Source organism: Lepisosteus oculatus, chromosome 3, assembly GCF_040954835.1.
Source record: "Lepisosteus oculatus isolate fLepOcu1 chromosome 3, fLepOcu1.hap2, whole genome shotgun sequence".
Lineage (NCBI taxonomy): Eukaryota > Metazoa > Chordata > Actinopteri > Semionotiformes > Lepisosteidae > Lepisosteus > Lepisosteus oculatus.
In genome coordinates, this window is record NC_090698.1 from 66,897,283 (window position 1) to 66,914,194 (window position 16,912).

The 16,912-nt window shown below is 44.1% G+C and overlaps 1 protein-coding gene across 2 annotated transcripts in view; it reads left to right on the plus strand.

Annotated features, from left to right (window-relative positions):
- The window catches only part of aff1 (AF4/FMR2 family, member 1), a 68,775-nt gene that overhangs the window by 12,372 nt on the left and 39,491 nt on the right, over window positions 1-16,912 (plus strand). For both annotated transcript variants that reach the window (XM_069187396.1, XM_069187397.1), the window contains exons 2-3: window positions 7,240-7,360; window positions 12,150-12,980. In XM_069187396.1, the coding sequence (XP_069043497.1) occupies window positions 7,240-7,360; window positions 12,150-12,980 (952 nt within the window). The remainder of the gene's footprint in view (window positions 1-7,239; window positions 7,361-12,149; window positions 12,981-16,912) is intronic.

Genomic DNA, 16,912 nt, shown 5'->3' on the forward strand with positions numbered 1-16,912 from the left:
CTTCCATGAGTACCCTTTTTTAATTATTGCATTCTTAATCATCTGAAAGGCACTCTGTTTGTGATGAGGAAAAGGATATTTTGTTCAGAACTGAAATAATAAAAATGACTGACTCCCATACAAATGTAGCATTTATGAAAATGGTTTTCAAAGGTTTTGTTATCTCAGTAACAAACAGGAAAAGGTGTAAAAACTAGTAAAACATTACATTTTAATTTCAAAACAACTACTACACAGCATGTAGTAGTTCAGGTGGGTAGCTGCATCAGTAGGCGTCGGCTGCAAAGGAACAAGTCATAGGTTTATTCCATGCTGGAAAAAAAAAAAGAAGAAAACGTTTCAGCTGTGGAGGCTTCTTCAGGTGTGAGCTCCACATCCGAAACGTTGTTTTCTTTTTTCCTTTTTTTCAGCATGGAATAAACCTATTACTTGTTCCCCTACTGCACAGAATTATTCTAAATTTCATTCAGAGCATTTCTGTCAAACAGAAAATTCAGTAGTGTGTCTTGTGCTTGGGTGTCATCATTGCCAGAGATGGAACAGAATTTTACATAGAGGACAATATAAAAACTGGTTTGATTTTTTTTTTTTTTATGGGGGGGTGGGGGTGGAAAAGACAATTACAGCATACACTATTATAGATAGCCCCCTGTGATAACATTTAATAAGTTGGAATTTTGAATAAATGGTTGCCTGGCTGAGTATGCAAAAATCGCTGCATAACATGAGAAAGGTCATGAATGAGAGGGGCCCATCTAACCCCATTGCTAATTAGCAGCTAATTCATCGGAGGATCTGATCCAGTTGTTTGCGCCTTTTTAAAGCAGCCTGAGCCGTTTCATTCATCAGTGAAACGGCCTGTAGGGTCTGGGCTTCGACAGCTTGTCCTATACTCCCACAGCCCAGCGCACGAGCAAAAACAATGCTGTCATTTTAAAATATTCAGGTAAGCCTTCAGTATTCTCCCAGGGCTTGTGTTCTGTAGCTATAGATTTCCTGTGCTGCTTATTACGGAGTGCTGGATACTGCAGAGCAGCCAGAATAAGTGACTCCCCTGTCTTGCATTTGACATACAGCTGCCTGTAGGCGAAAACACTTGAGAGTGGTGTTCCAGTGTGAATGTAAGTCCAGGCATGAAAAAGCACCATAGTGTGAGTCATCCTAAGGACTTCAAACCTCCTTTTTTTTTGTTCCTTTTAAGAACTGGACCTGTCACAGGTGGTGAATACATAACACACGGTAAATATTTGTGAAACGGTATCGGATAATCATCATTATTGCACAATGGTGGTGGTGGTGGTGGAGGGGAGTCCCCATTACTTGTAAAGTGCTTTGAGTGGAGTGTCCAGAAAAGCTCTATAGAAGTGTTAGCAATTATCATTATGCTATTTGTTGGAAAAAGGCCTTCTTCCTACTAAACTATGGCTATCTCTGCTGTATACAGTAACTGAAAGCAACCCATGGGAAAAATCTGTTCGAGCAGATCTGAAAAGATGTGAGATGTCGTCAAACAGCCTTCAGAATAGTACTCCTATCCGCTTGGCTTGGGCGCGTTGTCTCTCTGATGTCTGTTGCATCCCCAAACACGTGCACTGACGTCCGAGAAGAAAACAGAATATGGACTGATGTTGTAACGCATACGGCCACCATTGACTGTGAGAGCCTGCTTACCAGCGCGATGACGTCGCCGCCCTTCCCAGTGGATAGCAGGGACCGCAGCCGCTGGGCTGAGGGGAGATCTCCCTTTAGCTCAACTGGCTGGGTCCCTGTTGAGTGACGCCGGAGGCCCGGGTTCGAGTCCCCGACGGTGGGGGGCCGACTTGAGGCGGCAGAGGCGAGGGCGCGTACCCACGTGAACCCAAGAGCGCTACAGTATTAATCTACACAGCTGATGGTGGATTTCTTTGGTTTTTGTCAGATACCCAGCAGCCATGTCACCCTGCAACTCACAACTGGCAGCTCACTGAAGCTAAGCAGGTGTGAGCCTGGTCAGTACCTGGATGGGAGACCTCCTGGGAAAAAACTAAGGTTGCTGCTGGAAGAGGTGTTAGTGGGGTCAGCAGGGGGCGCTCACCCTGAGGTCCGTGTGGGTCCTAATGCCCCAGTATAGTGACGGGGACACTAAACTGTAAACAGGTGCCGTCCTTCGGATGAGACGTAAAACCGAGGTCCTGACTCTCTGTGGTCATTAAAAATCCCAGGGTGTTTCTTGAAAAGAGTAGGGGTGTAAACCCGGCGTCCTGGCCAAATTTTCCATTGGCCCTTACCAATCATGGCCTCCTAATAATCCCCCTCTATGATTTGACTCTCTGAATCTGCTCTCCTCCCCACTGATAGCTGATGTGTGGTGAGCGTTCTGGCGCACTATGGCTGCCATCGCATCATCCGGGTGGATGCTGCACATTGGTGGTCGTGGAGGGGAGTCCCCATTACCTGTAAAAGCGCTTTGAGTGGAGTGTCCAGAAAAGCGCTATATAAGTGTAAGCAATTATTATTATACCTTTTGTCTTCACGTGGGGACTTTAATTTTGCTCAAGGTTGTCTGCTTCGGAGGGCAGGGACTCAGACGCTGTTTGCGTCTCTCTTCCAGGAGTTTGGTCCTGGCTTCCTGTGCTGCTGAAATCTCTCTGTTGTCCAGGAACTACAGCAGTGTGGTTGGGGGAGGGTGGGAAGGTTTCTCAGGCTGCTCCTGGAATGTTCCCAGTAAATTATTTGCCAGTGAAAATGTCATCAGAAGCCAGGCTCGTCCCAGCCAAGTGCTGTTAGTAACTCTCTGAATGGCGAATTTAAGAGGACTGTGACTGTGCCTTTGTTTTGTACTGATAGATTAAACGGGAGAAGCCAGTGCTGATGCCTTGTTTTGTTGGTCGAAGCAGACAGCGAGTCTATGCCAGGAGACGGGTGTTATTTTGAAAGGCAGGAAGGCACAAGTACGGCTGTTGTTTTACGTTTTACAGAGGCTGCACGAGTGAAACAGAAAATGCAGTTACATTTCAGAGATTAGGCCCGAAATAAAAAAAGAGATTTCCCCTGTTTTGCCTAGATTTTTTTTGTTTACATTCTAATCCCGGAGTTTTATACTGTCTATTATGTTATCAAATTAGTTTGATAACAAATCGGTTATCAAATATCAAAATGGAAGGAGTTAAGAATGCCTGACTCCAGGCTTGGCGAGCTGTTGGTGTACTGTACTGTGTTGTACTCGCAATGACTCAAGCAAATATAACCGTGGAAGGGACAGCTGTGTGAAACATTATAAAGAACACTGCAGTTCTGACCTAGGTGTACATTTTTTGTTCTTCCTTTTTTAGAATTTTGTGAAAATGTAGGGTCCTCCTACCTGTTCAGTTCAGAATTACTGCTGTTTATTCTGTTCTGTAAGACTGGCCACTCTGTCATTGCTTGCTGAGGGGGTGTGAAGAAAAAGGAGACAAAAGGGAGAGGCAAAATATTTAGGCTAAATGACTGTTTCTCTGTGCCATACACGCAGACTGCTTTCTCACTTTCTGTTTCAAAACCCCCCCGCGAGACAGACAAAAAAAATTGACATGACTTAATTTCTAGATCACTTTGGTACATCTTTTAATGACTGATCCTATGACAGTCTTCTACAGTACATGTGTGATTAATGAGCAGTCAGCTGTACAGCACATTGTCAACAATTTAGACTGCGTTTCCATGGAAACATCAAGTACTGTTTAGTAGCTGAGCATAGTAGGCTTGTTTAGCTGAGCCTGGCAGGCCTACACTCTGTGTGTAAAGACACTCTTTTCAACATGATGAGTCAGGGTATGACTGAATGTTCCTGCTACGGTTTCTGCACTGTAGTTGCAGAATATGTGTATATATGTGTATAGTTTAGGCTATACACTCAGAGTGAGCCATTTTATAAATTTCATTTAAACGGGGCTTTAACTTTCCTTTATAGAGTGAATTATTTGCACTGTTGAACTGAATGAGTGATTCTCAAAAGGTCCGAGTTAGGCAAATGGTATGAGTTGTTGATAGAAAAAAAGAGGTAGAAAATGCTGCTTTTTGGGATCTGATTCGACCGCCTGCATTTGTACTGCATTTCAAGGATTTGTTGCGATGTGGAAGCCCAGCTCACCCAATTTGATTTTGGTCTTTTAGTGGGTTTTTAATTATGTGAAGGAAGGAGGAAGGAGGAAGTCCTAAAGAATTAAGCTAAGAGTTGTGCAGAACTCAAGTTGCTGAGAACCCATTGCTGTGGAAATGGTGTTTTTGTTTTTGGAATCGCCCTAAAAAAAATCAAATGAAAAGGAGTGGAAAGTCAAGAGCATCCAGAAACCGTTCCAGGACGACACGTGGAAATGCTGGAGCCTCTTTGAGCGCCAGGAAGGGTTATGTAGTGTGGGAACATATCGGTGGACAGTAAACCAAAACGGCAATGATCTTTTTTTGTTAACTTTAAGGAATACATTTGTAAATCGCATCTAATCTCGCCATGAATCTTCAATAACGTTCTGTTCTCAGCTTATCTATGTTCAATCCCGGCCCCCATGGAAAAGTGCTATAATTACCACCACAGTTACAGCAGGCTTTAAATTTCACATCCCTGAGGATCTGATGAGCCCTCCTGGGTGAGTCGCTATAGAGACTCTGAGCTGTGTTGAGACAACCTTTTATGTGTTCAGCAATTTTATTGTGCAGTCCACCTGAATCTGTCTCTGCTGGAAGCAATAAATGAACATGTTTTGTGGGATGAACGTAATGGAGAAGGAGCATGTTTTTCGTATTTTGCAGAAATGCCTCATTTACGACAGTTTGCTGTGTTTTTAGATTGGATACATGTACATCTTTTTATCAATCTCATCTGAAAAAGTTAATTAAAATGACAAATATAGTAAGGTAACTAAAATCCATTCTAAATTGTTTAGTGTTAACTAATTTGTTGGCCCATCTTCTACTTTTAAGTGGGAGCTGAAGTTGGACTTTAACACGAGGGGCTGTTAAACTGCGCGGTGGTGCAGTGGTTATCGTTGCTGGGACCCTGGGTTCGATTTGTGGGGTGCTGTCTGCGTGGAGTTTGTATGTTGTCCCTGCGTTCACATGGGTTTGGGCCACGTTCTCCGATTTCCTCCCACAGTCCAAAGGCATACTGGTAGGTTCATTGGCCCTGGTGTGTGTGTGTGTGTGTCCTGCGATGGACTGATGGCCTTTTCAGGCTGTACCTGTCTTGCGCCTGTTGCTTGCTTGCTTGCTTGCTTGCTTGCTGGGATAGACTCCAGCTTCCCCACGACCCTGAATTGGAAGAAGCAGTTAGAAAATGGATGGATGGGATAATCCGGATCCCAACCAGAGGGGGCTGGTGGTGGTTTCCTCCTTCAATAACAGCACCAGGCGTCGCCTGTTGTTCTCGCGGACTATCTGACAAAGTGGGTTTTTGTAGCAAAGCAAGAAATTGCTGGCCCTGCACCCGCGCTCAAAATGAGGACTGCTTTGTTCACCCTGTAGCTTTTTCCTCCCTTACCGACGGGCGCTGCTGTGTTAAGCCTGGTAGTGAGCCCGGCGTGTCTCGGCCCTCTGATCTGGGGGGCTGGGGCCTTGAGTCCAGCCCTTTCCTGGGAATGAATGGGCGCCACAGCTGCCTTTTAATCATTCAGGACTGTGTGGCATTTTTAATTTTTTGAAGAACTGTCATGAGCTGCCAGTTGCACTATATCGCTATTGTGCTAAATGTGGCGGTACTGTACTCGGATGCCATCATGGAGTGACTGAGATGCCTACACCTCATCATCTCTTCGAGACCCATTTTTCCTTTTCTTTCTTAATCACACCGACGGGTTTCTCCTAATAAAAGACTTTTTTTCCCTTCTTGAGGGCAGCACTGTAGCCTCATGCCATGTGATGACTCCAAAGGCTTTAAAGCCCCTGTGATAAATTACAGTATATTCAATGAATTTAGGTTGTCATCCAGTCATTGACACAGCTTAATTAGGTGCTCAGTATGTATAATGTATGAATTCTTTTAATGTCTCTGCTCCACGTTGTTAATCCTGACGCTGATTGATTAGGGGTATGTGTCATAATGTCCAGCCTAAGTACAGGACTGCGCTGTCACCTGCAGTGAAGTCCATCGTATTAGCTTTTGGGCTGATGGGTTGGGCTTGCAGATGCTAAATGTTTCAAATTCCCTTTCTATGAAATTCCTTATTGGAGATCTGACAGGTCTCTCTTGGTGCTGCATGGTGGCGCAGTGGCTCGCATGGCTGCCTTGCAGCACTGGGGCCCTGGGTTCAATTCCTCCATGCTATCTGCATGGAGTTTGTATGTTCTCCCCGTGTTCACATGGGTTTCCTCTGGGTGCTTTGGTTTTCTCCCAAGGTCCCAAACCATACAGGAAGGTTAAAATTGGTCCTGGTGTGAGTGTTTGCATATTTGTCCATGTGTGCCCCTGCAGTGGACGTCCTGTCCGGGGTGTATCCTGCCTTGTGCCCATTACTTGTTGGGTTAGGCTCTGCTGTCCCCAGGGCACTGTATTGAATAAAGCAGTTAGAAAAGGGAAGGATGCACAGTTTCTGCAGACTGTCCTGCCACTACTCTAGTGGGCTGTGTCTTTGCCAGTGAGTTTAATCTTAATGTTTGTGATGTTTTGGCCAGGTGCATTATTTCCAGTGACATTTAGGCCTTAGAAATGTATTGCCAGTTTTCCAAGAGTCAGCGTCTAGACGCAAGCTCTTAAATTAGGCTCATTTCAGGTGTGCCACTCTAGTTAACATTGCAGGTTTATGAACAGCACTCTTACAGTATGTGTGCAAGCTGAAAACCACGTCCCTTTGAATGATTATGAATAATGGTCCATAAAACAGAATTGGACCTGCCGAGCTTTTTTCTTGAATGTAAAAAAAAAAAAAACGGGCATCTCCCATTGGACTCTTGGATCTTTCCCAACAGCGGGCATCACATTCTAGTTTCGTGAAATCCATACCAATGAGCACTTCATCATGTGATAATATTCGTTTAAAAAATACCCAGGAGAAAACACGTTGAGTGCAGCAGCAGAAATAGCAGACTTGAAACTGTGACGGTTCACCAGCAGAACGGCAGTCTACCCATGGTCCTGTATGCTACAGTACTTACAGTACCATGCTCTTCAACATCTTAAGCAATTTTGATTTTGATTTATGAATGGAATAGAAATAGAAAAATTTCAGGGAGGAAAGAACCCAAAGCCAACTAATGTGTATTATTTCACTCTTTTTTTTCCCCTCTCAACAGCTTGTACAATGAAGACCGGAATCTACTACGCATCCGAGAAAGAGAGAGACGAAACCAGGAAGCTCACCAGGAGCAGGAGCTTTTCCTGGAGAAGGCTCCTCTCTTCGGAGAGCCGTACAAGGTGCGATTTCACACTTGGATGTTGTTGCAGTGGGATGCCTCCTAGGACACAAGCTCTAAATAGCAAGAGCATTCCACATTTCGCTGACCGTGAAATTGTAACTAAAACTAAAACGTATGAACCTGCCCAAATCCTTTGCCGAAGGATTTTTTTTTACTTTGAAACCACTCTCTGCATCTTTCATTTTTGTTCTGAAGGTGGCAGTTGGGGGGGAAAAATAAAAAGATAACCCTTAAAAACCCAGCAGTCTCTTCTGGAAAATCTTGAAAAGTCAGCACAGTGGCAGTGAAGTGATGATGTCTCTGTATGATGAGGTATAATTACATTGTCTGAAGCATTGTTGGGTAATTTCCTGTCGGTGTCAGATTTATCATCACTAAGGTTTTGTAATTCTTCTTGTATAAAGACTTGAAATGTTAACTGGGAACATGGAAGACTTGGGCTGTGAGCTGTAAGGAAGTGGTTATGCAAAGATGCACATTCATTTTAAATGGATGGCTAAATTTTAATGAAGAAATCCCTACTAAACACTTCTTAATGCTTTCAGTGACTGAAAAAAGTACATTTTAGGAAGAATTTATGTGCAGTGAATTATCGTTTGAAAGCGATATCCCTCTAAAAACGTTTAAGTTGGCTTTTATTATAAATGTAAAATTCTTTTTAGTTCCAATATAACCTTCATTCAAGACTGAAACCATTTTAGTTATTTTAGCACACCAGAGAAAACTTTCCCTTTTGACCCATTTAATTCCAGACGGTTTATTTTTGTCATAAATCCACCTGCTGCGGAGCAGCCAGTTGTGCGATTTTTTTTTTTTTTTTTTTTTCCTCTCCTTCTTCTTCACGTCTGGAGTCGTGGCTCTGAGCTCGTTGACTGCGCCCAGGTTGTGGGGGAGGGGGCTAAACGAGAGAGTGCAGGTAGACCACTCCTCCTGCCTGCTTTGGGCCGCTTGACGTTGAACTGGTCGCGGGTGGCCCAGGAGCCTCAGCGCCGCTTGAAGGAGAGGGGCGTCCCTCCCCGACCGCACCCACAGCCTGCCAGCTAATCCCAGAATCCTCTCGGCGGCGCTCGGCCAATCATACCCCATCGCCTGGATCACCCCGCTTGCCCCTTTTGGTTTCTACTTCAGAGTTTTTTTAATCAGTCACCTGTTTTAACTGGACGCCGAAACGGAAGAGGTTTAAAATGGCGAGGTGGCGCATGTTGTGCTTGTTGTTGCTGGGCCTTTCCCATCTGCAGCCACGGTTCTCTCTCCACGGTTCTCTCTCTAAACACGCGGCACCCGGCTGTGGCTTTTCAGAGGCCCGGAGGCCAGAGTGTCACAGTAGGCCGCAGCACGGGTGGAGGCAGTGAGCAGTGCTGCTCCCGTATCGCTGAAAAACACCTCTGTATTACCCCACAAACGACAGCCCTCTCATCAGCGCTGCCAGGATTGCCACAGGTGACCTCTGGTTTACTGGTCCTATTCTGTGGTACAGTAGCATTGAATGAGTCGCTTTCAGGAGTTTGTCGGCCTTGGGAGCCTGACTTAACTGCAATGACATCTTTTGTTATTCCCGATCTGTGCGTAATATCGTAAGAACAAGTAAAGGTTTGTTCCATGCTGCAAAGAAAAGAGGCACCACGTTCCAGCTGTGGAGCCTTCTTCAGGTGTGAAGACGCCTGTTGTGTCTTCTCTTTTCAGCCAGGAATAAACCGTTACTTGTTCGTTTGCGGCCTATGCATGCTGACGCAGCCACCTCCTTGAACATTATAAGAACAGTTACAGTTTAGTAGATGATGATTCATTGATCAAGGACCTCAGGGTTGCAACTTCAACAACATGGCTTGGTAGCTCTGTCCCAGCACCCACAGTTTCTTGGCTCAAGAAGTTACTCCTGTTCTCACTTTTAAATTGTTTCCACTTTTACCCTCTGAATTTTTTTTTCACTGTTTATTCTAGAGAAATCCACTGTTTTGACTTTGCCAGTGACTTCAAGGACTTGATGTATAATTTTCTTTGTCCAGAACTAGAAAGGTTCAGTTCCTTCAGCTGGTCAGCATAGGACATTCCTGCTCTCCTCTGGACAGGCTCCAGCAGTATCTTTTCTAGCACAGTTGTACACAATATTTTTTTACAATGCTAGTGCTAATGCGACTGGTATGGGTATCTTTTTCTAATTTTTCATTTTCAGTCATTTTTCACATCCAAAAAAATGGGAGAGGTTGGTTTTTTCCTCCTTGTTCTTCATCTTGGTTGGTGTAAGGCTATCCTATCTCCATTAGGCAGGCAATAAATGTTGGAAGGAAATAAGTGATATAATAAGCGTGCCATTGCATACCTAGTATTATACCGCCTATACTTTCATGAGTCACCCTTAAAATCTTAATCTTCAGATTTTATCTTGCGGTGTAGATATAGATTAAGATCGTATTTCTCAGTGTCTCTTTGCTATGAATGCAGGAGAAAGCAGGACTCATTAATTACTGATGAATTTTAATCTGGATCTTTCTTACTGCTCTCAAGCCCAGCACCGGTATTCTGTAAGGGATCAAGTTCACAGAACTGAACAGCTATAGGATTTTTTATACCAAGAATATAAATCCTGTGTTCTACAAGTCTACTTTTCCTCTAGTTTCTCCTGCATAGCAAATACTGTGCATCTAAAATGTCCATTTGGCATTTGACATTCTTTGAAGAACACGCAACACCTTTAATATACTGTACTCGCTCATCAATTCTTCAGTCTTATTGTAAATTTAATATTGTGCAGAATGTGACAGTTGCCATTCGCTACCTGATCAAAGATCAGTCGTTTTGAACTTTTAAACTCCAGCCTTAATCTTTTAAATCTAAAATTTCAAAGATTAATCTGAAAATGAGCATCTCGAAGACGACAAGTTTAACGAATTAAACGATCTGAAAAAAGAACAGGCTGGTGTTTTGTATTTGTAATTTTATTTGTATTTGTAATTTTAATATATTACAAATATGCAGTATGCCTTTTAAATATTTGGGTCCTTTCAATAAAGAATAGAACTTTTCTATTCCATCTCTTGATTTTCAATTCAAAGTTTTTAGTTCCCATCTAATTCATTTTAGAAGCTCTTGCCCGAAATAATTTCTTAAAATTACTGGTTTGCTGTAAATTGGGCAAATGTGTTTATATCTGTGAAAGTGGGGAAGCCCCCTCTTCAAAGGTGGGGGCTTGTGTTAGTGTGTAGAAACAGATATTGATTGTCTGCAGGTCTTTGGTACAGATCAGTCACAAACAATGTTCATAAGGTTGTTTAATAGAAACATTGTGAATTAGAGTACTATTTGCAAGAAGCAAAATAGCCTAGTGGTTTGAGCCCTGAACTTATGACTGGAAGGTTATGATTTGAATAAAAGGGTCATCTAAAGTAATAATAGTAATAATCAATAAATCATCTAAACAGACCTCATCAAATTTCTTTGTAAAATCATTCTGGATGGCCTGGCTTCACTGCTGTTTCCTAGGATGCGCAGGTGATATTTCAGACTGCTTTTATGTAAGCATATGGCTTATCTTGTCTTTGAATTTAAGCACTTGGGTTTTTTTTTTTGTTCTTTGCAGGAAATTCTTGATTTTAATGAGGCCTCTTGGACCCCCACTGTCTCCAACTCGGGGGTCCCCGGGGGGGGGGGGGTGGGCAGACTTGAATCTGGAGAGAAGGGTCTGATAGCTGCGAGACAGGACCAGTCCTGGGCTTCAGCACAGACTAATTAACCAGGAGCTTGTTAGCGAGGTGGCGCAGCTGATTAAGTTCACTGGAGAATTGACAGCAGCTCGGAGCACAGTGTAGTGGGAGTGATTATTTTCAGTGCCTGTTGTGGTCACTGGGGACAGGGAGCACATCGTGCCTTCATATCCGTGCCAGAAGTCTTGTTTTGGTCTGCGGTCTGCTGCATGGTGCAAAAATGAACCTCTTTTCCGCAGTCTGGACAGGGGACACTTTTCTAGCAGTAGGGAGTCTGGCCTCTGGTGTCTGTAGGTCACTCGCGATCGGTGTACAGAACATGTGTTCACAGATGTGTAAGGATGAGCATATGTCGGCAGAAACAACTTGTATCTTGTTTATTCTCGGCTTGTATCCCGAGGTGTTTTCAGGTCTCTTTAATGACATAGGAATTGTTCTATTTCACGTGCTTCATTATAAATAACTATTGTACAGAAATTTTGTATCTGGCTGAGGAGCAGGTTACACACTGTATATCCTGCAAGCCTCACATCAGTCCTCACATTCTTTGAACATGTAACGGAGCTGTTCATGGGGTTATTACTTTTAAAGTGTGACTACAAACGTCAGACTTTTTTGTGTTCTTCACACCTTGATATTAGTAGCTTGTAAGGAGTGGATTAATTATTTTTGTTAGTGATTTGATAGCTAATTGGAGAAGGAATGTTTTTTTTTTAAAGACGGGAATGTTTTTTGGGGGGATTTTGAGGTGTCCTGGGTGGTTGGGGTTTTGTTTTTAAAATTGGAATGACACCACTGTTTCAAAATCTTGTCGCGTCACTCTGCTCTCTTTTGAAGAATCCTATGGTGCCAGGAGAAGCATATTTGATCATTATTATAGCTAAATTGCATCCGTATAAGGAATTAACTCCATTTCAGAGCAATGGGGAAAAAACTGGCAGTTTTTTTTTTAAATACATTTTATCCAGACTTTGCATTACCAATGATTTTTTTATTACTCATTCATGGAGTCGCAAATATTCCTGAGAACAAGGATTTTGCATTTTTTGGTAAGCCGTTTTTTTTTTTTTCTCCTTGCTCTTGCAGACGAACAAGGGAGATGAGCTGTCAAGCCGGATACAGAGCATGCTGGGTAATTACGAAGAGGTGACGGAGCTGATTGACAACCACGCCCATCAGGACTTCATTGGCATTCCTAAAAGCACTGCCTCCACCCCGGCCAAGGAGAAGCCCGGCCGGCCTCTGCACACGGACAAAACGCAACCCCCCTCGCATCACCCTCCCAGGCCCGGGGTGCCTCCGCCTCACCCCTCCCCCGGTAGCAGCTGCTCCACTCAGCACTCTAGGCAGCCACCCCTCCCCGAGCACAGCCAGAAACCCCTGGGCTCTGGTTCCTCGTCTCTGCGGCTCGGCCAAGCCCCCGACTGCCACCAGAGGGGGGGCGACGCCTGGTCCGACCTGGACGACGGCGCCGACCTGCCCGCCTTGCTGCCGGCTCTGTCCCCTCCGGCGGAGCCGCTCTCGCCCTTACATTCCAGCGAGCCCAGCGATGGGGAGCCCCTGGACGCGGAAGACGAGGGCCGCCCCGAGCCCCGCGGTCAAGGGGAGGGCGGGCCGGCGGAAACCGCCAGGAAGGACATTCCGTCAGCCGCCGCCAACGACGCCGCTGCCGCCGTCCCGCTGCCCTCCCAGACCTTCCCCCCGCCGCTGCCCTCCAAAACGAGCCTGGCGATGCCGCAGAAGCCCACCGCCTACGTCAGGCCGATGGATGGGCAAGACCAAGCGCCCAGCGAGTCTCCGGACCTGAAACCTTCCCCCGACGACTTCCACGGGCAGTCTTACGGGAACTTCTCGGATCTAAAGATGGCCGCTAAGGCCAAGCTGTCCAGCCTGAAAATTCCTTCCCAGCCCGCGGAGGTAAGCGCCTCGTTTCGCTTCTCCACGTCTCATTTACAGGCACTTCAGCCTGAACGCTGGCGACCCTCACGGCGTGAGACTTCGTGGCTTATAGGCTAAGGAACAGTCCACTTTGAAGTGTGTGAGAAAGTAAAAGGAAAAGTAAGCTCGTCCCGCCACACGGCGTTCTTGCTTCCAGCGCATGGTGTGCCAAGTTGTTGGGCAAGACAATCTGCTGCTTTTGTCTGTGGGGGAATACAGCATCGGCGTTTAGCATACTTTCTGGCTTTGGCTGTACCCATGAAGACAAGTACAAAAGAAAACTCTGGCTATTATAATTCAATCAAATTTACAGTTGGAAGGAAAACAGAATCTTTCTGTAGCAGGCGTACTGACATTTCGTCATAGTGACATGGCAAGGGTAAATTCATTATGCTGATTATTTGTGTTCGATAGGGTTGATCAGCTGGGGGATATTCTCTGAAAGTCACAAGCTGGTAGCGTGTGTGGACTTGCAAAGTATGCATGGCACACGTGCAACATTTTGCAGATGCTATCTTGTGGGATTCTGTACCATTACTTTCATAGATCCAGGACAAACACGCCCCTGTTCAGTGGTCTCCGAGCCCTAAAATGCCACACAAATGTTCTATGGGGTTCCGGTCTGGCGAGTATTCTTGTAAGAGAGCCATTATGAGAACCATGAGGACATGTTTTCCTGCTGGAATGCTGTCATGTCAGGATGGGTCCACAGGATAGGCAAACAGTTAGGTCCCAGGACTTGATCAGCATATCCTTGTGCATTTAGGTTGCCATTAATCAGTAAGAATAGAGTTCTCTAGCAACTAGATACTCCTGCCCAGACCTTCACACTTGGACTTTCCTATCGATTGGTTTGTTGGTCAACAGTTAATGTATTATTCTGCAAGCCTGTATGCTGGCAGATGTCCATCAGGGTGATCTCTGCAAAGCCTCACTAGAGGAACTGGAGAGGCCTTCTAAGGTAACCTGTTACAGCTACCAACATACTGACAGCACAAAAACATTGTTCGCCACGTTTCACCTGGTTTGACATGCAGCATCCTTTAGTAAGGTGATTCAGTGCACCAATGTGAGGAATAATCAGACAAAATCGTAAAAACCTAAATGCACAGAGTAAGATTCTTTTGCTGCTCAGTTTATCATAATCTGTCATAATTAAGTCTAATAGTTGCTCTTGTTTTTGAAAAATAAGACGGCAATTTTAAATTGGATTTAATAACAATTGAAGTATTTTGGTTAAGCAGGCAAAACATTTTTTTTTTATTTTCCCCCTTTTGGAGAAGACTCCACTCTTCCCCTAATAATTTAAGATATTTTAGTAGAAATTGTAATAGCCCTGGTCACATTATACTAAATGTTTCTTGTATTAAATAATTTAATGTAAAAATCAGTGGTAAAAGGATAGTTTATAATCGTGTCTCCCCTTAACACTTGCTTCTTTTCCAAATTTGTCAGGCTTGCACAATGACTTTGCTTTTGGTAAGGAAATGCAACCAAGAACAGAACTGTAGCCCGAAGATACTACATTAGAAGAATATTTCTCCACCTCCTGAGCAATATGAAAATTATAAAGTGGGGGTGGGAATGTTCACCCTTCTCCGTTGTCGTCTTTTGCGGTATCCTTTCATAGAATGTTTTTTAAAGGTAGAAAAAGTAGATTCCCAGTGAAATTGTCTGAGTATTTTTTACCCATAGTGGTAGCAGCAGAGATGAAGATATTTCAATCGGTTACATTCAGCGAATAAATAGTAATTGTGCCTTAAAATGTGCAGAAATATGCCATGTTTAAGTTTGTTCCCTGCAGAGGTTGTGTTAAAATCTTTTCACTTAGAGATTCAGTTAAACGATTGTCAGTGCCCACAATTTAGCATACGGCTGTATATTTCCTTTTATGCTGTGCACAATAAGCGCCTTACTAAATGTACTGTAGGCATCCTTGTTTCTAAGGATGGGTGGGGCCTATGGCCACTTGTACTAGGTGAGACACCTTAATTACACAGGTGAAAACAATTTCATGGCTAACAGAAGCCTGATATTTTCAACATTTATGATGATATGGCCCTTTAAGTATACCTAATAAGTCACAACACCATGTGCTGTGTAAATTATAATATAGTTGAAGTCCACCTTCCTGTCCTTCCATCTCCTTCTTGATGAAAAGAATGGCCAGTCCACAAAACCTCTCAAGACAAGGTTGTCCTTACGTTCTTGATCATTTTTTTTCCTCATTTGGAAAAACTGTGCTGCCCCTGAAGCTGCCGTGACTGGGATTGTCAGGATAATCCTGTATGCTTTAGATAAGAAACGGTCGGTAGCTTTTAGAAATTGAAGGGCTTGGAAGTGCAGAACTGGTGTCTTTTGGGGTGCATTCCCATAATTCCCTCAACTAGAGAGATTTCTCAAAACAAACAAGGAACCACAACATGGCCAGAAAAATGTGGGACAAGCCACCTGGCCATGTAGTGGCCTTATTTTGAGAAATCTTAATCTTAATTGTTGAAGTCAATATCTTGGCTACTTTTTGAAAAAAGCTCCTAGGAACGTTTACCTACTAATGACCAAATGGGCTAGATGGGTCAGCTGGCCTCCTTTCGTTTGTAAATGTTAGAGTTCACTTCCCAAGTACGCATTAACGTGCTCATATTTGACTCCCGAATGGCTCTGGCTGTAGGATACATCAAGGTAATGTCTGCTCGTCCTCAGCCACCTTTGGGGCAGGGCGATGCGGTGGCTCTGTGGCTAAGGATCTGCGCCTGTGGCCGGAAGGTTGCCAGTTCGTATCCCGCGGCCGGCAGAGGAATCCTACTCCGTTGGGCCCCTGAGCAAGGCCCTTAACCCCAACTGCTCCAGGGGCGCTGTACAATGGCTGACCCTGCGCTCTGACCCCAAGCTTCTCTCCCTGTCTGTGTGTCTCATGGAGAGCAAGCTGGGCTATGCGAAAAGACAAATTCCTAATACAATAAATTGTATATGGACAATAAAGTAATCTTATAATAAACTGACTGTTCAGTGGAACAGAGAGTTTGTTTTCAGCACGCGGATGCCGTTTGGCTCCCTGCCTCGTTCCTGTCTTGCTAAAACAGCCTGATGCAATTCTTGGATCAATCGGCTACTAACTACCGAACAGGCCAGGAGTGGCCTCCTCTCCTTGATGATCTTTCTTATTTTCTTATGTTCTCGCATACAAACAAACTGTTGCCGAGGTAACTGGAGACGTTGAAAAGGGATGTATATTGGAAAGTAGTGGATTATACGAATAGATTAATTCCAGATGATGTATGTTCGTTCTCTCCGAGAGCTGGTATACTTAAGTTAATTCCTGCTACATTATCTCCTTGTGGACCATCAAGACTGCATAAATAAACTACAGTCCTGAAGCAGAAGTGTGCTGCAAATGATCTCATTTTTGTTTTTAACCTATGATGAACAGTGTGCACACCTCCGATTTTCTTAGGTAAATGTTTCACGGGTTGAAAGAAGAGATGCTCCAAATGTGTACAGCATGTGTTTTTCATAAACACATGATGGAATTTACCATTTCTAAAACAGCATTGAAAATGTCATTAAATCAGAGGAAGTACATGAAGCTTGCATATCTGCTTTTTAGTATAATTGCGCCATTCAACTTATTCCTATTGCAGGTTCGTAAATGAATTCTGATTGATCGGAAAAGAAAGTACAACTGTATGAAAACGCAGAGCATTATGGTTGGCACGTACAGGGTACATATGCCACACGTGCTGCAGTGTGTACAGTTTGGTTTTCTGGGTAGCTCCACCTTGTCCGTGCAGTAGGTTGACCATTCTGGAACTACATCGGGTGCTGTAGCCCACAGACGAAAGATAACCGAAGAGGATTCATTATTAAAAAGAAACACCTGGTCATTTCTTGGTGCACTTCTGTATATGGTA